Raw genomic sequence first — 25,634 nt, forward strand, 5'->3', positions numbered from 1 at the left:
TTTTTTTTTGCATATAGGGTAATTTCAAAGCTTTTGCAGAAAAGTTTTATTCTGTGATGTGAATTTAATTTAAGTCTGGGATGTCAATGTTGCACAGCTCAACAGGAAGGAGCAGAATTTCTGGGTCACAACAGATTAACATTTTGTTAAGGGTTCAGCTAACCAAAGCCATCATTAGCTGCCTCTGTTTATTTTAGAAGCAAGTGATAATCATACCTGGTCATACCAAGCAGTACCAGCATTTCCAAAGCAGGATTAGGCAGCTGACAGTCTATCAACAGGTATGTTAAAACTCCTTTCTGTCTGAGTCAAGGAAACCCTTGAGGGCAGAGGTGAATAAAATGCATTTGGAATACTAAAGGAAGCAATTTTCCAAATCTACATCTCCTTTCATGAGTACAACCTCAAGACATAAGGTTATTTAGAAAAAACAAAAAAATCCACCTTAGCTATGAATGTCACTATTCCAGATTTGCCACCTGGATCATTTAAGGCAGCAAGCAGTCTTTGCAGCTTGCCTAGACAGTGAAAAGAAGTTAAGGGAAAACATGTGGCCTGTCTTTCTCAAATAAACCTTGCAATTTTATCATTTACATTCAAGAAACTGTTTCTGGTTTAAACTGTAAGAAATTCCAGATTACTGGAAAGTGACTACACTCCGTTCCTTCAGAATAGCAGTTCTTAGAACAGGATCTAAGAAAAACACATTCCATATAAAGCAAAGGCAACAAAGCACTCCTCGCTGTTATTCATCAAATGGGGGACCTACTCTAGCAACATCGATGAAAAACTTCTAGATTTTCAGAACATCTTCTAGTGACCAGCATTATCAAGGTGACATCCCTGGTAGAAAAATGCTCAAGCCCTCAAAAGAGTTTCTGAAATACAAACTACACAGCAGTCAAGAAGGAAACTGTAGAATTTATAATCTGGACTACCAATTCTTAGGCATTTCAAGAAGCCAGAGACTGCTCTTCGGTCGCTACACAGAACACTAACTCAGACACTCTGAAGTCTGATAATGGCAATCAGACTCATTTCGTAAGCCTCTGCACCAAGCCCTTGACTTCTCCCAGGCTTGCTTCTTTTCCAACTGACTTCCTATCACACAGTGAGTAATGGCTTTCTGTCACATAAGCATATGTCATCACTTCCCTTCAGACCTTCCAACCCAGGTTTTAAAATGCTTAGATCAGAAAGGAACCAAGGTGGGGACTAAGACATTATACTGAAAGTTTCAGGCTGCAGGAGCACTGCCAAACAGCAAAAAGGAGTGGAGTAAGTACTTTTAACAGGAACGAGATCCCTGCAACAAGGAAAACCTGTAAGCAACCAGGCCAGTAAGCCTCCGAGTGCTCAAGAGCAACCGGAAAACAATGATGTTGCAAAATAAGCAAGGACTTCAAATATTAACGGTGCTTATACTGCAGGATGAGCCTGCTTCAACTACATGCCACCAATATGGTTTGCTAAAGCTCATTTTTCTTACTCCTTATAGACAGGTTGGTTTAATCTTAAAAAATAGTAACTCTTGAATATAATACATTTTGCTCCAGTCTTTTGTAAATGTTAAAGACAATTAACCACACCACACAGCTTTCAAACAAACTCATACCCTATCATACATAGAATTTGAAGTTGAAAAGGTGGAAATCTGTACAACTCATTTTTGATCCTCAAAAATCAAAACCTCAAAAAATCCCACCCATACAGATTGGAGTAGTGGACCTGCTCCCTCTCCTCCCTCCCAATTTATTCTTGAAGATGCTTAAAACACATCCTGCTTCCTAACAAGTGTTGTGGTGGGGAGAAAAGAATAAAATTAATAGTATTTGCTCTAGACAGAAATTTTAAGGCATACTTAACTATGGAGTTGCAATCCATACTTCTACAGTATTCAGGAAGACATCCTAGTTGAACATTTACTCCAGAAACTGCAGGCCAGTCACACCCACGCTCATCTTTGCCTTCCCTTGCTCATTCTATTTATACTCCAACTTGCAGGAACAGATGGTTATTTTCTAGGCTTAAGCACTACATTCAATGTGCTCTTTTTTTTTTTTTTTTGACTTATATGCTGAAGACATTACAAAAACACATTTCTGTGCTTAACTACTGACAACTATAATGAAAATACAGATTTTCATTTAAAAGTTAATAACAATACTCCAAAGCCTTTAGTGTACAGCTAAAGAGACAAAGTCAGCTTAAAAAATGAAACTGCAGCTTAAAAGACAAATCTACAAGAAATTTACGTGCTGCAAGCACTTTTCATGTAAATATTTTGGGGGCACAGCTCAATAACATAACTGGTTATCTTGTTTTCTCTGGTGAGTAAACTACAGCTCTGCAACCACTATTTTATACACTTATGGAAATAAGCAAGTCTTCGGCTTTCTCAGTCTGTTCACTGTACAGCACGACTGAATGCAGGATACGCTCGTATTTGTTTCCATCAGCACTATCATTGTGACAGTTCTCTCCCATCTCCAAAATACTTGACAGAAAATAGCAACAAAATAGTTGTACCTTTCTTTTTTTTTCCCCAGTCTTTATTCATCTTAAATGGATGTGAGACATGCAAGTCGAGCCTAGTGTGATTTATTGTCCTAGAGTTACCTTCCACTAATACTCAAATTTCCATCCATCTTAAAAAAGTTTAGTGAAACAATCAGTGAAACAATCAGTGAAACAACCTCAAAACAACTAGACAGTGAGGTTATGCAGAAAAGATCACTGTTGAAACATATGCTGTCAGTAGTTAAAGCACATATTTTAGTGCTTATTAGTAGTTTGATAAATCAGTGATTTTATAACACCATAATATACACCAAGAAATATATATTAAAACATTAACTTCCATTTTTTCTTGACAGAAGGGAGCATTTCATCAGATACGTTGAAAATAGTGAATATAATCAATGCTTTTTGCTACTGCAGACTAATAATAGCATGCAATTTGCTTCTGAACTGTATGAGCAAGTTCTTTTGAAAAATGAAGGAATAATGGTAACTGTTAAACGACAGCCTAAAATACACTGAGAAAGCTTGTACATTTTCCAAGTGACTGTAGCTGTCCTCTGCAGATCTCTTACAACTCAGTGGTGGTATCTGTCCTGAATAGCATGACTATACTTTATTTATGCTAGTATCACTCAGCACTGTTTTGACAGCGCACAAAATAATGAACACATTGAACTTGGTTCATATGTTTCACAGTTAGCCATTGCTAATTTGTGAGGAATAGGGGAAGAAAGCTTCTATTCTAAAATTAGCTAGTTAGAACTCGATAGCTTTTTCCCCCAATCACTGTAAGATGCCAGATGCAATTTTTTGAATGTTTATTTCTGTGGGTACAAATTTTTCTTGAGCTATTTAAAAATAATAATAAACCTGACTGGATACACATAACTATCACCTGCTTCAAGTAACATTTCCCATGTTCAGCTTTTGTAACAATACTTCAAGGGGTACCCCATAGACACACGGTTTTCAACCGCTGGAAGAAAAAAAAAGAACTGTCACCCACAAGAAGCATTTTCTATTACAGCCAAATTAAGCTTGTAAAACCAGTAAGAAGAAAAGGACAAAATGCTTTGGGTTTTCAAGTCTCAGGTCCTACCAGCATAAAAACTGAAAATTTACCTTTCTGAAATTTATCACAGAACACTGCACACATTCAAGACATCCCACAAATGCAATTACTGCACTGCTCAAGGAAACAAGCCCCAAACATGCAAGAAACCCCACAGAAGCCAGAGAAAAATAAACAATTCACATGCAAGCAAGTGTGAAGATAAGCACTTACAGCCATCTTTAAATAAAAAGATTCCTTTTAAATTTTAAGTACTTTTATTTGAAAGAAAAACAGTTTTCCTTCAAATCTATTTTGAAGAAAAAATAAAATGATAAAGCTGTTTTTAAAAAGCTTTCTTAAAAACGAGTCCAAACCTAGAAACATGTAAACAGTGGAAGGGGAATTTGTCATTAGGACGCAAATAACTTATTTCTCATTTCTCTTCAAGTTTCTCAAATTACACTATTGATTCCAGATACACACTACACTAGATGCTTGACCTTAAAGTAGACGGGTATGGCTAAACTGTAAATGAAATACACAATCTATCCATACCTGGTGGTGTTGGGAATCATCCAGTGTTTTGAAAACCATGGCTACCATCCCATGTGCTCTCAGATGCATTCGGAAGCTGGGCATGGCGCACTTTGTCGCCAAGCTGATTACACTAGAAAAAAATAATTCTGAATTAGAACAACTAATATCACCATATTTACAAAAACTGTAGCTAAACAAGTCTAAGAAACACAACTGACCGTATACCTCAGTCCCCAACAAGCTTTGTCAGGATGTTTCTTCTAAAACTTGTATAAGCCAACTTTATAATTGGTAAAGAGACCAGCATTTTATTCAGCAGTTGCTTACCAAATGTTGGCCAAGAACAGGATTTGAAAGCATTCCCTGAACTTGCTTCTTTCAAACAAAACTTGAAATAATTTGAAATAGTTATACTGAAAATGAAATCTTAATGTCTCAAACATGAAACGGATGTAGAGGCACAGGAGAGCTCTGTATGGATTGAGACATGATCAGAAATTATGAACGTGAGCTTCCATCACAATCTATTAGTTATCTATTTAATTGACGGATTAGTCGTGCTCATGTCTGACACTACTTTTGCAAGTAAAATACTTAATATTTCTACATTTATAGTTGATAAAAAACAGTACTAATATGAGGAAAAATCTGAAGTTAATGCAGTAGTCTTATCAACGATAACAGTTCTATTTTTCAAAATGGACGTTTCTCCCCTATCTTTAGATTAGATAGAATTTAGAATTTTAGAATGTTAGAATTTTGTCTTGTCGTTCCCAGCACAGCCCAACACATGGACAATTAGCAATATATTGTTTTTAAAATGTAGAGTAACATGGGAGTTATACTGGAATCAAGTCATCCGTGACTACCAAGAAAACAATATGAGATTCATATGGTATAGTGTTTTGAAAACAACTAGGCCTTTTTCTCTCCTATCATAGCAGCACCAGTTAGAGCTCATCCACCAGCTTCTGATTCTTTTACATCTACTGCTATCCTTACACATTGATTTTATTTACAAAAATGACTTCCTTTCCATTTGTTAACTGAAAGAAAAAAAATATTGTGGTGTTTATGTAAGTTACACCACACAATAAAATTTTGGGAAGTTAGAAGTTGGTCTAAGGTCTTAGGAAGCTTGCCATATGAGGTAGTGTAATGTGGAAAATATACTCAATGTGAAAAATATTCGTGACTCGTCATGACAGTATTAATTTATTTTCAGAACATAAATGCAAACAGGATAACAGATTTCTTGAGTTTATACTAAAGCAACATTATTATTTTTGAGGAATGTGAAGAATAAGTTGTTTTTATAGTAACTCTCCTGAAATCATTAAGCTTTTTCTTATCCACAGCCAAATCACTAAGCATCCTTAACACCTGCGTCTTAGGTTTCAAGTTTTTCCTTTCTCTAGCATTTTATCTGTGGTCAACAGAGTGGAAATTCACAAGTGTCAAAACAGAAGATAATAAATTATGTGGGTACAGAACATCACTAATTAATTTTATGTCCAGAGAATGGAACCCAGTATTACAGCACGAATAATTTTTTTCTAAGCTCAACTGTAACATTTTTTATACCAATTTCATGATAGTGTGCAACTGGAACATTAAAAGTGCAATGAGTATTCCAGACAACTTAGGAAAGCTACCAATTAATACTGATGCCACAATGATTCCAGTGGATGATAGCTGTTACTTCTCAACAAAGAATGAAGACAAGACAGTTGGAGAGCTTAGCATATCACCATAGATTAGTTCTATATTACAGTCAGCACACTTTATAATCTTTCAGATTTTATTTTAGAATTGAGGTTTTCTTTAAACATAGTATACAATTCAAAAATCACACTGAACAAAGAAAAAAGTTTTTTTCTTTTAATTTATAGTAAGGCAAACAGGTTTTGAAGATGCATCTTACTGTGCAGTTTTCTGTTTCATCTTTTCATCTCCTTCATATTACTATTGATTAGTCACAGCCTGTCATCTTCAAGATTATTTTCAAATGTTACACTTTACAGTGGAAGTGCTGGGTAACTAACTACCAAATGACATTTATAAGTTTGGCCAGTTCTTTAATGGGTATTTAATTCAATTTTTCTTTTAAAAATAAGTTCAGTGTTTTATATTAAGATATCTTACCTAAGGCAACGTGTGTTTAGGGGCTGATTGCTCTTCAATCCACTTAGCAAGTACTCAATATCATCTGTGAACTCTTGATTTTCACCAAATTCCACTACATCATTGAAGTGCTTTACATGCTGAACAACAGTGTATAACTGGAAGAGACAAATATTTTGACCTAGGTAAGTTGCTCTTGGGATTGATTATAACCTTAACAAGTACAGTTTTAAATCTATTCAGTTTCGAGTGCAAGGAAACATTAAGAAGTCAAGGAAGGCCATTCAACTGTTTAGATAAAAAATATTATCTTTAATAGAAAAGCCAAATTTCGACACTGTTCCTTCAGTACTTAGAATTACCAAAAATTCTTTATCTTAAAAATTTGTTAAGAATACTTACTTCTTTGTCTTCTTTCCTACATTTCAATGCAGTTACTATCTCTTGATAGGGCTGAGTAGGTATTGTCACAGTTTTAATCACTTTGGGAGGTGGTGCAGGAGCCTTAAAAACTCCATCATCTTTATGAATTGCCTCCTTTGAAGATAGCCTTACCTATTAATAAGAAAGTGCTAAAATGGGCAGATGTTTTGAGCATGTAAACATACACTAAATACATCAGGAAACAGTACAGGTGTGCAATTGTCAAACTCACATTTTGGGACTATTTAGTCCTTGCCTTACACTGCTAAGATTTGCCTAAGCTGTGTGATAATGTACCTACTCTTAAAAAAAATTAACAGTGTCAGAAAATACATGCATTTTTAAGTAAAAAAAAAAAACCAGTTCTAAGTAGTCAGAAATACTCCAGTGAATTCTGAAACTTAAAAAAAAAAGGATCCTTTACAGTGGTTCTTTAAGGGTAAGTAAAGCAACAAATCTGACGGTTGCAAAACAAGTATTTGTTGATAGTTACAGGTATCTTACCCCCTCAAACTGGAGCTTCCAGGATTGAATTGGTGGCTATACTGAACCATCATTAAGCCCAACGGTCTGCATACGATCACAGCACTGAGGAATCATTGTCTCAACAAATCTTGAGCTGAAATCTGTGTCTACTGCTCTCATTTTTAACTACTGGAGGCTACCACACTGTTGTACTCTGGGTATAGCTATCAGAAACTAACCTCACCAACGTGACACTCCACAGTGTATTTTGTGTGCAGGTAGAAGACTACCAACATCATTTTTGTAGTATCATAATTCTCACACAAGTGAAGAAAACATGGTGAAAGCCTCAAATAGGTATTTTCCATACTCTGGCCTTATACATATTTGTGTTACTAGTATTTTTTTATTTTTTATTTTTTTAGAAACAGCATACTACAGCAGGAACTACAGCAAGACCTATTTAGAAGATACAACAGGTAGGAAAGAACTGAAAGCAGGCACAGAATACGCATCAACTGTTACGCACTCCAGGGGATATTAGAGAAGAAAGCCTTCTTGCTGTACATTGTACATTAGCAGTCAAAATTAAGATAGCAGCCAAAACAACCTGGTATATTAACGCAGTATTCATTAAACACTGCCTCTATCAGTGTGCAGCACTTCAATATTTGCTCTGGTGGCAAAAAGATAATAAACCACCCTGAAAAGCTGGCTTAGAGCACTTAATGGAGGACTCTGGTCTTAGTTTATGAAAGCAGTAGATCCACTGAAGGGTAATGATCTCACCCAAGTCTTGGTTAAAGGCTTCCCCTTCAAAGAAAATTCTAAGAGACTTTGGAGAGGCCATAAGGAAGAATATTTGGCATACGCAGTTTGCATGTTATAGTTTCTCACCATAAATTGAAAACAAATTTATCCGTATCTTCAGCTAACAAGTAAGTACAGAAATTGAAGAGGCAGGATGATCTGTGCAGTAATTCCTGCTGAACATTTGGAACATGGCTCATTCCTCATTACTCTTAAATCTTGATCAGACACACAGAAATCAACATTAAAAAAATGTGACTGAAGTAACTTCAGGTACACATCATCCCACCAGGAAAACCTACAAACAGGTTCCCTAACTAGTTTGTACAGTCAAACCTCTGCCATATTACTGAATTAATATATTGATGGTTCCAAAGTGGAAGTTTGACAAGAGATAAAATGTCTTATTTGAATACGGATGATCCAGACTTTCTACTAATCTGAAGAGGATATATTCAAAAACTGTCTGAGAAGACTCAGACAAAATCTGCCTTAAAGTTATCTATCAGAATATTTCATAAAAGTCAGTACCAAGACAAAGGTTCAGTGAGCAATTAAAGCTTCAGTTCAAATGCACACACTTCAAATTGAGCAGGGAGTTTAGGGTCTTTTTCATTTATTTTTTTTTTAAAGGAAAAAACCCAGGGCTGAAAATTCTGCTCTTCTCAAATACTACTGCTAATAGTTACTTTAATGAGTCATCTGTGTTTTCCAGGCAGTGCAGTTAACATTGAAGGAAGGCCGTTCTGAATCAAGTGAGGACAGCAAAAAAAAAAAAAAAAAAAACACACAGCAAAAAACATGAAGAGCTATTATCAGAACAAAGCACACACAGGTAGAAATAAAAAACAAAACCCAAACAGGTGACAACAAAAGCTGAAGACACATCAGTGCTAGAATAACTGCATTTTGATTTCTGTTCTCATGCAAGTAACATGGCAAATTAAGTGACATTTGCTGACAATATACAATGTCCTCCTAGCATAACCCGTAACAGCTTTTACATGTACTTAAGTCCAAGGCCCTGGATTCTCAGAGATTCTCTAAAAACAATCCAAAAATCATTACCTTAAAGCTCTGAATAAACACTGTTTTTTGAAGTTTTTTTTTTTTTTTAAGAATTGTTTTAATCTCTTGCTAACACCTTGTATACATGTTTATATCTGATGTTAATATTGGTCTTTCTACATATATAAAGAACGTTTCATTTCTCCTATACTGCTAAAGGCGCTAGTCAGATATTAACAACACGTTACTCCACTATAAAGGTAAAATAAATGAAATCTCTCTGTAGATTTTTTCTTTTTGACCTACAGATTGGTGATTTTTCATGGGTATTAGCAAGTTAATTCTTCGGGTTCTCACAGGAGATGAAATAGAGTCCATTGTTAGAAAGCTTAACTTCAGCAGGCTAGGGAACACAAATCTGAGTATTTTTTAGGTATCTGCAAATTAAAATTATATGGAAAATACCATTGTAGAGTATTTCCACTACAATTCCCTTTTCTTTCAAATACCCAGTGGCTCACATCACAAAGTGGACTTGATTCTGAATCACTGTGACATTACCAACTATCAGTAACTTCCATTGGTTCCAAAGAATAGCAGGCAATCTTAAAAGGAGATTCACTACACTTGAGAAAAAATAAACAGTCTACTTACTGGGACACTGGGAGTTTTCAAAACTGGTGGTGCTGGCAGAGCCTCTGATTCCGGCTGGTTCCAGTGTCTAGCATTATATACAGCTTTTGTGGGAGACTACAAGATAAAAATCAAGATATTTATTTTTATGCAAATTTCTTTGTAGGCACTATATACTTCAAAAATGGCTATACCAAGAAAAGAGACAAAGTAAAAAGTAAAATGAGCTTCATTCTTTCCTTTCTCTCATCTTAGCAACACAAGTTTTCATTCAAATTCTCAATACAGTACATATCAGAAAATCTGAAAGGCTTTGAAGCATCTTATGGGTTTACATACATGTGGACCCCTACAAATGGCAAAAAACAAATGGCTAAAATATTTCAGATTTTTTTCCTTTTAAAATTTATTCAAATACAAAAGGTTTGCAACATTCCTAAAGACAAAAACATCTACTGAGAAAAAAACTGACAGTAAACACCACAGCAGTAGAAATTATGAATAGTTTGGAATCAAAATGCAAAATCAACCTAGATTTTGATGCTTGGAAGAACCAAAAATACTGAAATAAAATACCTTTATCCATATTAATAAATTAAGCTTATTTTTCCTGCCCAAAGATGCATCAAGACAAATCAAAGATGTAGCAAAATTTACTGTCCTTCAATTTGGGGGAACTACAATTTAAGTCTTTGAGGTTCACTAAGAGAGAACTGTACTTCTAGCACATGAGTTTACCAGTCTAATTGTATAAAATATTTCAGACTAATGCCATTATAATTTTCCACTATTTTCCAATATTGCATAAATTATTTAATTATATTAACTTCTCACATGCTCCTATATAGTATTTTAAATGTGGAAGAATATTTTTAGAAGTTGGGCACTAAAAATAATTTTGTCAAATGTGGGCTATGTGTAGCAAATCCAGCAGAAACATATATGGACCTCACACCACCTTATGAAGTGTAACAAAGCTTTAGCATTTCAAGAGCTGATAAGCAGATTTTGTAACTCGGGAGTTTCTACGTTACTGTTAAAACCCTGTTGTGCTACATCTTCCCATTCTTTACAAGAAGAGAAACGCCTGACTAACAAAACCTGGAAGAATACTAGAAGAATGAAAATCTCAGCTGAGTTTCTCAAAGCCCAAAAGATCTGTCAAGCCCTAAATCATTTCAGTCTCCAAGCAAGAGAAAAGCCTCTTTTCCTCCTACACTGTACTTTGTTGTGGTCCTAAGAAACTTACCTCAGCTGATTTTTTTTTTTTTTGCTTTTTAAAAGCAGAGCTCACATACCAAACATCAGCAAGTATACAATTGTTTTAGCAGTTTTATCTGTTTTCCAAAGCAGCTCTTTTAAACAAGACACTTTGAGGTGATGGATATAGGAAGTCTTTCAGCAGCCACACTTAGCCACAACAGTCACAGACAGCAATAACAAAATGAAGTTTTTGCAACAGTTTCAAATTTTGAACTTTCCCAAGTAGCAGAAGCACTAATTGACACCATTTCCTGACAATCACACCAGGCTCAAAGAGTTAAACAGAGAAACTTAAAACAGTTCATGCTGCTACAGTTATGAGAGGAGATGTCTGTACAAAACCAGGAAAATCATGCTGTATAGATCCCCATTTGAAAATAATTGACTGTTGACACAGTGGTTAAGACATAGGTATTATCCCCTATACATTTCTGATTAACAAGTTCTTGCAATGAACTTGAATAAGGGTTTGTGGTGAACAAATGAGAGAACTTAGTAATAAAGATGCTTTCTTAAATCAAGAAAGATACAATGCTTCAGAAATGTCTGTAATGGCAATGAAACACTAAATGTTTTCTACATATTCACTTTATTTAATCTGTGGAACAGTTGTGAAGAGTATCTCAGTGCATGCTTTATATTGAGGCAAAGAGGGTGCAAGTTTCTGGGCACCTTATCCTGATCAAGCTGCGACAGGGGAGGTTCAGGCTGGATATCAGGAAGAGGTTCTTCACCGAGAGGGCGGTCCTGCACTGGAATGGGCTCTCCAGGGATGCAGTCACAGCACCAAGCCTGTCAGAATTTAAGAAGCATTCGGACTGTGCTCTCAGTCATATGGCCTGAATTCTGATTTTTGGGTAGACCTGTGTGGAGCCAGGAGTTGGACTCGACGATCCTTGTGGGTCCCTTCCAACTCGGGATATTCTATGATTCTATGATATAAGGGGTAATTCAGAAAAATAACACACTATCAAATAACCAGCAAGGAAGTACAAAGTGTATTTAGTATCCGGTTCAGCTTAGTATGACTGCTGGTGAAAATATCATGCAGAATTCTTATTAACTTCGCAGGGAAGCTTAACTACTGCAATTCTGACAACAGTGTAACGCATTACAGCTACCAAGGTCCTGTTAACACAGGATGCTCCTTACTACTGGCTTCAAGTTCAGATATAACCTCAAACATTATTCTAGCCCTGCTTAAAGGATACAAACACAGCAGTATTCCTCAGTTTGCTGTCCAGCAGCTACACACAGCACAGAAGCTTCTCAGGCCCCTTCCGCAGCAGTGTGGGGCTCAGCGCCCAGCAGGGACATGGCAGGGAGATGCAGCCCACGCGTGAGGCTGGGCAGAACATTCTCCTGGACTCATGCCCACCTCATCGCCTGACGTACAACTGACAGCGGCACGGACTGAGGCAGGCTCCACTGCTGCTGCACGACTCCTGATTTTATGAAGCTCGTGGAAGAGCACGCCATACGTGCTCACCCGGTATATCAGGCCTTTGCTTGCACCCCACCTGCCTGCGCTTCTGGTTTCCTCACACCCTGAGCACTGTGACAAACCCAGCGCGGCCCTCAGCAGGCGCAGGGGCAGCGCAGCCACACGAGGCTCATCGCGCGAGGATCACCTCACCTCACGAGGCTCACCTCGCCTCATGCGCTTAAGTGGCAGTCGGGCCCAGCCCTCGCCCACTGCCAGTCAGAAGTGTTGGCAGCCTTGGGGTTGAAATGAGCTTTCCTACCATGATTTTCTTTAACCCCTTTCTAAAAATCAAAATTTGGGATATCCCAGAGTGTTTTGTGACATAGCATTTTGCAACTTGCTTTGGCACAAGCAACACAATATAGAAGAAATCTGAATTTTATGTGAGAAATCAAGTGACGCCAGCAATAAACATCTGCTTCTAGAAATGACGGTCTTCATTTAAAAGTTACCTTTTAACTGAGTCCAAACTGTAACTGAAAATGGTAATTACTTAAAAATCAAAACTCCATGGAAGATGAGTTTTAGCCCCTCTCCCTAGTACTACCTCACACTTCTAGATCCAAGTAATTTCCCGTGATCCCATGCCTACCCAGTCAGCTGCATCCTGTCTCACACTAACAACTCAGCCACTGCAAACACCTGCAAAAAAAACCACTTTCTTTCTAAAGAAATATTTTCTAGAACAGAATTTTCTAGAAATCTTTTCTAATAAATTATGCAGACATCTTGGAGCCTCTCACACTCACACAGATGTGAACATAAATATATCCCTCCTTTACAACCACTTCTTAGAGCAACTTTAACATTTTCGCTTTCAACACACAAAGATGAATTTTCAAAACAATTGCAAAGACACAGCACCAATACCGACCAATCAGTAAGCACTGCATAGGCTTGCTTTAGATTACTGTAGCCAAGAAAAGTAACACAGAAAAGATCAAATGAACGCTGGTGAACAGTTTTCAGAGGCTTGATCATACACACAAAAAAATAGCAGCTCAAATGCTTGTGATAACAAGCTTCTCTGAAGATGCAACATCAGTATGTAAGGAGGAGTAACTTAAGAAACTGTCTCTTAAAGACAAGACAACCTTGCAATTATTCAAATAATTCAGACTTGTCTTCCAGAATTCCTCCTCTCAAGATTAACTTCGAAGAGATGCAAGTGGATGTACATCGCTCCTTTGAATTCTGTGTTCTTAAGGCAAATAAGCTCTGCAATATTAATCAGCTCTAAGAGCTTCTGCTGATTAGCAGAGAGTTTCCCTTTTCATATGTAGAGCACTGGCGGCTGTTTACACACAAATAGATATCTGAAAGAGTGCAAATATTCCTGTGATGGTGTAAAGAGTATTATACCATGGGACTCTGCATGTGGCTCTGAGGGGTGAGCTGGGATGCAAAACCATAACTAATGCCAGGGATTTTTACAAAATGCATGGGGTTGTCAATTTTATAAAGATCATCTCCAAAGAGCATAAACTATGGGTCATGCTTAACCTCTCATCCCTGAAAGCTTCAAAGCCGAAATTTCAAGAGTTGGCACTCTGCACATATTGATGCGGCACTGCCTGCCATTCACGGATGTAAGAATAGCAGAAAATAAGAGCCAGGGACATGAGTCATTCTGAAAATACTAGCAAAACAAGAAAGACAGCAGCTATTTGCAGGCAAGAATGCTTTCCAAGGTAGAAGACAGTGGGAAAAAACACACATTTTTAATAGATATCCTGATAAATGCATTATTTGTATTTGAAGGGCATTCAAGACAACCACATACCAGATGCTTGTCAAAACTACAAAAAAAGCCAAATAAATCCAAGTATTTTATTATTTATCACGAAGGATTCATAGTCATTAAGAGCACTACTCTCCCCTGAATGTCTTGCTTTGAGGAGGAAAAAATATAACAAATATGCTATGCAAGAAAACTACTCATAAGGGACTGTTTCTTTTGAAAAAGGAAAGGAATGAACATCCATTCACAGCAAAGAAAAATAAATTACACTTCAAAACAGGAAGATGGGATATCAATTCAGCACAGCCTCAGCCATGCGTATGTAAGACAGAAAAGTTAATCTAGACTTCAGATAAGACAGCAGGTTCAAACAGTAGTTAAAAACAAGAAGCAAAACAGAACCCAGCCATTTACTCAGTGTTCTTAATGTGAATCGCATCTCCATTATTTGGATCAGAACAGCAGATTAGTGCCAATAAATCACCTCTGGGTCCCACAGACCACTTAATCATGAGCTGCTATACCATTTAGAACAACAAACAAAATTAGGTTTGCTTTAACACTATCTACAGAAACATCTATACAGCTAGAATCGGTATCTTAGCTTTTGTTGTGTCATTTCAGGAAAGAAGTAAGCTCCTTTGTTCACAGGGACAGAACAGCTGTTGTTTTTCAACACACGAATGCAAAATTCCCAAGTTACTGGTAATAGCTCTGTGGACACCTCTTAGTAAAGACCAGCGTCACGAGAGAGTCCCATCATTTTCAATCACTCTTTCAAAGCATACATTTATCTTCAGATTGCCTCATATAAAATCTGTTTTGAGCCGGGCTGTAAAAACATTTTCAACATCTAGACACAGTGTTCCTTTACAGTATTCCAAAGCACTGATATGACAGACTACAATATTGCTATATCCAATTCTTCTACTTGTGCTACATTATTGAAAATCCTTTTTCATGTTTACATAAAAAACTGCACTACAATAGGAAAAAGCTCCTTTATTATTATTAAATATTGATGTTTTAATAAAAACAATCTCCTTTAATGTTTTCCTCAATATTTTCTCTTATGTCTCTATAAAAAACCAAACATCCATTAGTTACTTCGGTGTTATGTGCTAATCATGTTTGGAAAGATGATCTGATGATTCTTAAGTGAAGCAAATTCTGAACATTTTTACTTACTTCAAGCGGAGTAACACTTAAAACAGATCCCACTAATTTGAATGGTTCTGGAGACTTGCTTGCCACACAGACTTCACAATCTCTGAAAACAGTTTTCTAGAGAAACTGTCTATATGATCCATACATATGCCTTTGAATTAAAACACAGAACAGCGACCACTTGGACTGTGTGCACTTTGTGGTTCTGTAGAGGCCGAAAGAAATGGAAGAAAAAAGATCCCAAGGAACGAGTGCAAGAGCCAGACAGTCTACTACAGGCTACCCAAAGCGTTTCTTCCCTTTTCTCCATCTTATCTGTATCCCTCCTCTTTGTTAATCACTATTCTCCCTACAAACATGCCGTACACAAACACTGTGCACACATGGCTGAACAACTACAAGCTGGTCATCAGACAAGGTTTAAGAGTACCAGCAGCAGAAATAAATGGCACTGAAGCTTTCTTTGCGTCAGATTTCTGAAGAACTGCAAAATGTTTTCTCTTCCTCATAGCTCAAAAGAAAGCCTACAGGACACAACGAGATGGGTCAAACATTGAAGTGGAACATGATAATTAACTCGAAGAAACAGGATAGCTTGATCAACATGAGACTCATTCTTTAACAGAATGAAATAATGGTGTTCTGTATGCTGCTTACACCGAGTGTCATCAAAGCTGATCAGCTCGGAAGCAGAAGCCATATGGTTCTTGTTACCAACGTGGCCTGAAACCTACGGTAATTCTAATTAAAAGGGACAAGGTACAACAGGTTAGACACATCACCTCAAATCAAGAGAAGAGAAAAGCTATCAGCCAGCAAGCATCCGTACTGCCACATTTACTGACAAACACATCCTTGCAAACACTGTTACACAAAGTTTCTGCCTACTTTATTGCTACGTACAGACAGACACACACAATGTTGGGCCCTCAGCACAAACTGTTTCACACTCAAGATTTGCTTGTGTTGTGTTGCACTGTTACCTAACGTAAATAAAGGCCCAAGAGAGCTGAGTGAACCAGCCGCGCTCATACAGCGTATGGGAGCTGTGAGAACAATTTTGCATATTCATCCACATATAAGTTAAGCTCCCACTGGCAAATGAAACTGTTATGTTTCGCTCTCTTACAGCGTTTTTGGCATTTTAGAACTCACAGGACTGAAGCCTTGTGTAGCAAAGCATTTAATTTATCCAACAGTTATCCTGTAATGCCTAATTTACTAAAACACAGTTAATTACAGCTGGGGGGAGGGGGGGACACACACACAGAATGTAAAGATGCAAGAGAATCTGGTTTCAAAATAAACGATCTTTGCTTCTTGGCTAAGAAGAGTTAGTAACAGTAGGAGCTGGAAGGATAAAATACAGCTTCCACTCAAGCTGATATTCCTTAAAAGTGTAAAGTACACACAAGGGGAAAGGGATTCCCACACTTACAACTCCCACATTTGCTCCTCATCCCTGTTTGAGGACTTGGCCTGTTACCTTCACGCTGCACTTAGCACTCCCACTTTTCTCAGAGCCAAAGCCATGCCTCAGCTGGTAACCCCTTCCTTGACACTGCACGGGAGAAGCGGGGTGGCTGGGCAGGAGTCTTGGTCTACTTACAGCAATAATATAAGAAAAAATGTTAATAATAAGCAGTAGGAAGTCAGTACGAAACACATATGCTTAGCACAGAATCTGGTTTTTCAAAGGTTTACTGAAATAACCATATTGATATGAAACTGGTTTTAATGAATTGTTTTAGAAGCACTTTTTTTTTTTGTCATCTTTTACTTCACTAAATTCATTTTTGTTTCAGCAATATAGAAGTTGCTTGAAGTACACGAACTGTTTATCATTGGTTAGCACTTAGAACAGCTCATCAGTCATTCATCATTGCAACTAATAGTTTTTGGACAAAACAGAAAACCCACAAAAACAGTTCAGGCTCAGGACTGGGCAGACCATCTGCCAGAAGCACCAGCCAGTAAATGAAAGGAATTTACTGCAGAAGCAGCAACATGCTGTCACAGGTTGTCAGATCCGACCACTGCTGTTTGTCAAACTGCTGATGAAACAGACTGCTGGCTTAACGCCACGCTGATCGAAGCCAGGCGTTCTACAGAATATTTTGATTGTCAAAATTCAGCTCAACTCCTCAACAGAGTCAAAATAGCAAATGTCAACTAATAATCTTTCCTGTTAAAAAATGTTATTTTGACATTCTAAATTAGGATGCAGAAAAACAGTTCAATGTGTTTAGCATCAGCTATTTAAAAATCACCCAAAAAGTGCCCTGCTATAACTGTTCATCCTTCTGGTGGGATACTCTTTTTTCTAATGGTTATGCAAATCAAGCATAAGCAGTTGTTTTTAGAATTAGTTCTGACCAGTCTACTCTGACCCTATGGTTAAATTTATGGAAAGGGTTACGACTGATGTAGCACAACTTTAGAATTACATTTCCACTGCTGTTTTTCAAAGACTATTCACTTAAATTAAGCTATGGAAAAATAATTAACCAAAACCTACTAAGGCTGTAGCATTTAATTCTCACATCTATTAAATATCAAATCTAAAAGAGATCTTTAAAAAATTCGGTTTGGTTTGGGGAAATGCAGATTCATTTGCAAGCAAGCAAAAATAAATGTTACTTGCAGGATATCTTCAATAAACATCTACCGTAAAGTATCACACAAGCTCAGTGGAAAACTACAGCTCACCACAGAGTTTCTCTGCCCTCCCACACACGTCATTGCCTTGTGAGCCGTAAGATTAATTAGTCAAACCCAGAGACACGCATGGTTTCTTACTTATTCAATTTCAAAATTCTTACAAAGATCAGGTAGAAGCATTTCATGTTGGACTGCAAGTAAACCTAGACGCAGCATTTCCTTCAAGCTGGTATTTATAGCTTCTGGTCAGCATAAAGCACCAGGGGAAAAAGCTCACATCCGCCTGTAAAATATCTTGTAGGTTATACACTGAAACTTGCATTACCACAACTCCTATCAGGAACAACAATATCACATGTAAGTTTTATTTTCAAGGACTGACAATTTCTCACAGTGCCTAAAATTTATAATAGAAATATGGAAGAACTTGATAACAACCTACTCAGAAAAAAAACTGCTCACAGCACAAGAAAGATGCGATTAAATAACAAGCTACCTGCTATTTGCAACTGTTTGACACTGAAGTCATGCAAGGAGAAAATATATTTTTCACTGGCTCAGCACTCACTAAGATAGCCAATTTACCTGGAAATTTGTGCTCTTCAAACAGCAGTGATTTGACACACCCTTCCAATCTGATCAATCCAAAAAACACGCTTTGAAAATTCACACAAGTTTCTGTATCCTGCTGTAGCAAAACACAGCACTTACTGCTAAAACTCAAATAAAACATGAAGTGTGTCTAGAGGGTTATGACTAAACCAGGTCTATCTTGGCCACAGAGTTCAGAAGCAGTCTTTGGGCTAAGCCACGTCTGAATTCAGCAATGATTTCATTCATGTATTCAACATTACTGTCATGCCTAACTCTATTAATGCCACTTGATCAAAGTAATGCATGTAATCCTCCTAACGCCGGCTGTGTTTAGTGAGCATTTCTCAGTTGCAATGTTGACTTAACCAGGTTAAGACGACTTAATTCCTCTTCTTTGGTTCCCTTAACTGAGCAGATACAATTGTCCACAGTCTCCTTGTGAACCAGACTGGGATTTGTGTTAAACACTTCCTTTTACTGGGTTATTTTCTAAACACACGTCAGTTCCTCGCGTTAGTTCAATATGTACCTTACGTTCAGTTCAGTACCTTATGAAACTACAGGAAAAAGGGAACAGGAGTGAACAGGTATGGCAAAAGGACAGCCAAGTCAGCTTCATCAAATACTCCTGTCAAGTTTCTTGTTTCCCCCCCTCCTTTTACAGCCAAAACATTCCTAGAATTTTATTTTATTTTTTAATGCACAACAAGATCGACTTTTCCTAGCTAATGCATTCTATGCTAGTGGAATAATTTAAGCAATATGCTATATATTAAAATCAACGGAAGTGCTTTGCAAGGGGAACCCCATGGTCCAGCACTTGAGTAAGTGGCACAAATGAAACACTGTGAGAGTGTCAGCGGTGAAGAGGTTTTTCCATACCTTTTCCCACATAATCCAATGAACATATAACAAGAAAAAAACACACAGCTGTAACGTTCTTCATCCCATTCACTGTGTACATCAGGCAGATATATTTTACAGTCATATAACAGATTTTCTAGGGGCAAAATCTCAGCACGTGAGTTTAAAAAAAACTTTCTTATTTAAAATTAGTATATCAAGAAAAGAGAACGAAATACTTAAGGCAGTTTAAATTTGTTTATAAACATCCAGTTGCCATTGCAAGAGTGAGTAGTTAAGAGAAATGTATAAATTTTAACTGACATCACAAGTCATTAATAAGTCAGGTTAGTTTTTATTCTGAACACTTGCCCATGAATCCCTGATGCAGACCGTCCACGTAGCAAGTACTCACTTCCTTATGTTACCAATCATAACAAGTAGATGTTTTATTCCCTCAGGAAAGTGACAGGCTTTTGTACTGAACTGAATTCTGTCAATACTAGCACAGAAGTTTTATGAAATATACTCAAAAATTTTACAATATATTTTGAAATAGTGCAAAAAAAAATCCAAATCTAAGAAGTTAATTCCAAAAGACTAATTTCCAAAGTTACCTTATTCTAGAGCACAGAACCACTGAAATCCTGACACTGACCTAGTACCTTGAAATTTCACACTACTTGTCCCCCATTTGAGAAGACACAACACAAGCTGTTTAGGTGCACGTCTATTGAAGCAGAACTTTTGTTTTCTGTTATACCTCCTTTGTCCTACTTCACGTGACACAGTAAGTCTTCCCATGTCTTAGCAGCACTGAAGAGCACCAACAGGATTAGAGTCTTCCCCCTACTCCCTGGCCCCTTAAGCTGAAAGACTTCCATATATTTTAATTAAGATAAGTAACTCTATTCACAATCTTACATTGCAATATTCAAAGGTAATCCATATTCACCTTGCCTAGGCTGGCCTCCCATAGCCACAGACTATGGACCAGCACAATATTACAGGGCATTCCTGATCATACATTTAAGGTTTAAGAGCAGAGGACAATCCCAAAACCTGTTTGGGATTCAGAGGACCTAGTGGTCCTAAATGGCATGCTGGACAAGAGAAACACTGAACTGACAGTATAGCTCTAGCACAGAATACCAGACATACTCATCAACTTGTTAAGGATAATCAAAAGATTAAGTCTGAGGATAGACTACTTCTCTCTTCTCCGTTTCTAAGGCTTTATTCCAGCTTTTATTTAGTGGCATGGCATAAAACCACTGAGAACTGTACTATGTACTCCTGCAGAACTGATTTTTTGTTATTTGCTGACTCCAGCCCAAATTTGTGGTGAGAAGGGCAGAAGCAAGAAATCTCACAGGAAAAAAAAAAAAAAGGTCCCTATTTTCAAGTCTTTAGTCTTCAGTAGATTTGGAGCACCACAACCGAAAAGTTCTTGCACACTTCAGAATTAGTTTCATCTGTATAAGGAGAACTAAGCCCTGCAGGACCGGTAGGTAAGCATACCACAGGCACACAGAGCTCCCAGACTTACTACCTGGACGGTGAGTTACTGAACAAGTTGAACTAAAATTGTAGACAGCTGCAAACAAACTCTTGCAGATGTTACTCATGCAGGCTTCACACCCATAATTTGCAAGTCAAGTAATGCTAATATTTATATGCTGTAAGTACATAATTACATTGCTACAGTACATAATATCCCCCTTGTAACTCAGGCTCAGGATAAAGAGAATTAAGTCACTTAAAAGTAGAATTCAGGTTAAGACTTTACATACGTAACAAAGTACACACACTACTGCAACTTTTAAGCTCATTATGTGTATGAATAGTCAGTGATTTTAGTGAGGGTTTCTTATATTAAAAGCAGTTTTTGAAACACATATTTGCTATTGACATTAGAAGCAATCATTAATGTCTGTAATCATTTATTACACATGTGTTCCAAATTTCAAGAACTGGACTTGAACACTGGAGCGTGATGGTTGGATTTCAAAAAGCATGAATGTTAGCAAGAGCCCTACTGATTGCAGACTAGAAAAAAATTCTTCAGCTTTCTGGATCTACTGAAGTTTAACAATACCACCTGTTGCTTCCCGACTAATAGAGCTGCTTACTTTTCAGCTCAGTGTGACACAAAGTGCCATACCTCTAACATCACCACCTAGCAGAAAATAATTAATACTTTAACTGCTAGTTCCTGCAAGAAAGAAAAAAAAAGAAGGTGCAAGAATTTTATTTTACTGTATTTTTAATAAGATCAGGTAGGTAAGGTCAGGCTAGTACTTTTAGTTCATTTCTTCCCCTTCCCAGAAAGAAAATTCCATTAAAATAGAATTGAGATTAAGAGTTTATATCTATAATTTAGGACGATAATTATAGCACCTCTAATTACCACCAGAAGCTTTACAAGCTTTTTTTTTAATTATTATTAACTCCATGTAACAGCTGTATGATTAGAGAACATTAAAGTTTAAAATCTGAATTGCAATTACAGCAATTTCTACTTCTATGTCCATTATACCACGGCAGGGTCAAAAAGGTTGCTTAATTCTCACATCTCACACTTGAATTAAGTGTATTCCCAACTGAGAATCTTCCAGAGTTGAATCAATTTTTCCCCATATAATACGATACTGCTGTAAGGTTTTCCCTACATATACATTCAAAATTAATTAAAACAGTTCTCATACAAACCCTGAAGTATTTCAAGTACAGAAATTCAAAAGCAAAATAAAAAGTTATCACAGAATATTATGTGAGGTATATTAGTACTTAAACACACACAAAATCCATATTCAGCAGAACACCCAGAGCTGTTATACACTGCTGAAAATACAGCAAAACAGGTTCAGTCAAATTTACATTCTCGGTAATTCTGTTTCTCAGTCTGCTCTAACATGTTCCCTGAGAAGAAGCTGATCTTCTGTAAAAAAAGATTATCAGCAGAAGCAGAGGAACTCCAGTCTTAAAGAAATATTTCTGTTCTTTAAAAGAAACCTTCCTCACTTATCGACAGCCTGACTTGAAATTCCAGAAGCAAGAGTCAGCAGCCAAGGGCTCCTCATTCTGCCCAAAGTCACCAGGCACCAAGAAGCAGTACTTCTGTTCAAAAGGGCAGTACAACTGAAAATACTTAGTGGTCACACATCCCCTGAAATTAAAATATTCCCGTGTGTGTTTTGAAAAATATTACAGATTTGCCCTCCTTCTTCTACCCATGAATCCACATTTGATATGAAAAATGATTATATATCAACACAGCTGGGGGGATAAAAAAGATGACTTAGTTCTCAAAACAAACAAAAAAACCTTAAAATACTTGAAGTGAAGATTCTTTACAATACAAGAAATTAACTAGCTTTGAGATCTTTTAGCATTACATATCAAAGGAATATATACATTTTTTTTTAATCTCTTAGAATTGTTAGACTACTGAACAAACTCCTCTGCATATAGAAGTTTTTATATTCAAGCATACACCTTCTGGGTCTTGTAAAACTTAATGAAATCAAAGTCAAAGACAAAATACACGTGCTTTTCCCTCTCGAGTTCCCTCTCTCTCTTATTACCCCAGTTCTGGATTGCAATAACTGTGAGACAACTACACTCTAGTCCAGACAATGGGAATGCGCGATGCAAAAAGCATGTTAAAAGGCCTTAGGTGCTAAAAATAGCTGTCCTGGACAATCGTCATAAAAATTTCATTTAATGGAAATCACATGGATCCTGGTACTGTAAACTTTCAGCTGAACATAATTTTCGCTGTATGCACTTCTTCAAAAGCCTCAAAATACTGAGTGACCTATAATAACAGGTAAAATAAAACACACCTAGCATTAGCAAAATAAGCAAGCTCTGTTCACAATATGAAATGGCAAACTCATACTGAATGCTACATACTTGGGGTATACAGTAGCATGGGATCTGGGGTTGCTTTTCTTTTTTTTAAGAAAAAAATGTTACTTTTCCATGTGTCAAAAGCACTTGTCCTTATAAAGATTACACCAATGCCAAATTGAAAGGTTTGAGGTTCAATCCTCCAGTGTGATACATATGGCTTAGTAGAGAGAAGAAAGAAGTCCACGCAGCATCTAACGGTGCTTTGCCTTCAGCACCATCTAGAAGGGAACATATCAAGGTTGTGAGTTACCGTTGCACAACCCATGAGTTCAGACTTGCATCTGATACTCCCAGTAACTGACACAAGAACTTTCTCACTGGAAGAAAGGTTTCCTTTTCCACATTTAAGGTGTAATCTTACAAAATAACGATTATCCAAGCACAGATATAAAGTAGGACAAAAGGCCTGTTTAAATATAGAAGAAACATTAACACTGAAGAGTTGATTAAAATAAGAACTTGGTCTAAGTATTATTACTTACCCGCTTTGGCCCACTAAAAATCTTCCTGGTGTTTTCCTTAGATTTATCACCTTGTTTATTTGTGGATTTTTTATTGCCTTCAGGCACACCGGATGCATCCTCTGAGAATTCCAGAAGCTCTGCAAAAGGAAAAAAAGTATAAAACCTTACTGAAAGTTGTTGAACTGTTAAAGCATTTCTTGCATTTAAGATTTCAACATGTAACTTGTGAAGTTATATAACAATCAAACAATCTTCACCATAAAGTCAGTTTTCAACTCAAACATAGCTCTTGATGGAGCTCAGGTTTACTGACTGGAAAAGTCATAGTATGCAGGTGATGCATTACAAGGTACACTGCCAAAAATCACTATAGCACCTCTAGCCCATTGTATAATCTTCAAGTTATTATTTCCCCATACATACGTGCACTCCTCTGAGTCCCAGGTCACGCCTTACATGTGCTTGTTCACAGCTTACAGCCACAGCTGAGCACCAGACAAATTAAACTGCAGCTGAGGGTCTTCCGAAGTACAAAACTACGAGATTAATATTTCCTACTGCAAGTACAGGAATGAAGAATTGACCTTACTTTGTGTCTCATGAAGGCAGCCTGCTTGTATTTGCTTGTGCTGTTGCAACAGTAATAAAAAAAATGCAGCCATCAGTTTGGGAAGGAGTCAGCCTGAAGGCCCCCAAAACGGCCTTCCGCTGTATTCCTTACTTCTTTATCAGTATTTCTATTCACCAGTTTTGGACTATAAACCTGCAATTCACTGATCTAATTAAATCCTTGTCCTATTTTTTTCCTCTAAACTTGTGTTGTTTCGAAGCATTATCCCTTGGAGAGCAGCTTGTGTTCTTTGACTTGGCACAACCCAGAAGTTACCATAAAATTTCAAAACAGAAATGAAGACAGGCACAGAGAAGCACTGTTTTATCTGATAAACCATGTAGAAAACCGATCTATTCCAAAGCAGCTGCTATTTGAAAGCTGCACTGCAAAAATACAAGCAGGTTGGATCAGTTACTTTAATCCTCAGTGCATCGAGTAAACAGGACCAGCCAAATTCCTAGATGACGCAATCCAATGCAAACCGAGCAAGTGAATTTCAAACTGCACTTGGAAGCACACAAAATTGAGCTAGTACCTGGGATGTAAGTATTCCTAAAGTGCTTGGGGGCCTTATTTTAAATCACTGAGTTTGACAGCTCTGGCAACACTGTGAGACAACAAACCCGCCCCAAGAGACCCAGAGGACCAGCCTTGTGCCCCCACCAGCTGGTTTTCCCTTCAGCCCCATGTCAGCACAGGAGCGTGAACGATCCCTCTGAAAGTAAGCAGGGCTTTTTAAAAGATGTTTGGATAAAGTAAGTCTGACAGGGAAAAAATTACAGGCCAGTTCCCCTTACCTTTAATTAAATAAAGCAAAACTACTTCCAAATCTACATAAAAGTCAACTTAGCGTTTCACTGGCACTTCCCAATTAAAGGAGTCCAATCCAATTGCTCGGATGCACATTCTTACAAATTCTGAAATACTTCAGAGAAGACAGGCCCTGACTGCAATTCCAACAGAAGGTCAAACAAACCCACAGAGACAGAGCCTCCTCTTCCAGATAAAGAGCTAAAAAGTAACTCCCTTGTCCACAGTAACTACAAACATGCAAAGCACTAGAAACACAGGAGAGGTTTTCACCCACCCCATCAGCCCAACAACTTGTGCCTCACAGCAGAGACCTGGAGCTGGTATTGTGATAGACAACGATTGGTAGCGCTCTAAACCAACTAGGCCACAATTTTTAAATCACTTAAGTTCCTTTGTTTGAATTGTCTACTCTTGTGTGATATTAACTATCCCATCTAAATTAGATAATTTTGAATTTGATTTTAAAAAATTAACTTCTATTTATTATAGTCATT

General features: G+C 37.3%; 1 protein-coding gene across 5 annotated transcripts in view; it reads right to left on the bottom strand.

The window, feature by feature from the left end:
* The window catches only part of WAPL (WAPL cohesin release factor), a 146,429-nt gene that overhangs the window by 17,757 nt on the left and 103,038 nt on the right, over positions 1-25,634 (bottom strand). For 4 of the 5 annotated variants that reach the window (XM_048074844.2, XM_067000671.1, XM_048074845.2 and 1 more), the window contains 5 exons: positions 23,733-23,851; positions 9,599-9,694; positions 6,641-6,793; positions 6,260-6,396; positions 4,133-4,244 (listed from right to left, as the gene is read on the bottom strand). In XM_048074844.2, the coding sequence (XP_047930801.1) occupies positions 4,133-4,244; positions 6,260-6,396; positions 6,641-6,793; positions 9,599-9,694; positions 23,733-23,851 (617 nt within the window). The remainder of the gene's footprint in view (positions 1-4,132; positions 4,245-6,259; positions 6,397-6,640; positions 6,794-9,598; positions 9,695-23,732; positions 23,852-25,634) is intronic. The other variant, XM_048074847.2, reaches the window with a different exon arrangement.

This window comes from Anser cygnoides, chromosome 7 (genome assembly GCF_040182565.1).
Source record: "Anser cygnoides isolate HZ-2024a breed goose chromosome 7, Taihu_goose_T2T_genome, whole genome shotgun sequence".
Taxonomy (NCBI): domain Eukaryota; kingdom Metazoa; phylum Chordata; class Aves; order Anseriformes; family Anatidae; genus Anser; species Anser cygnoides.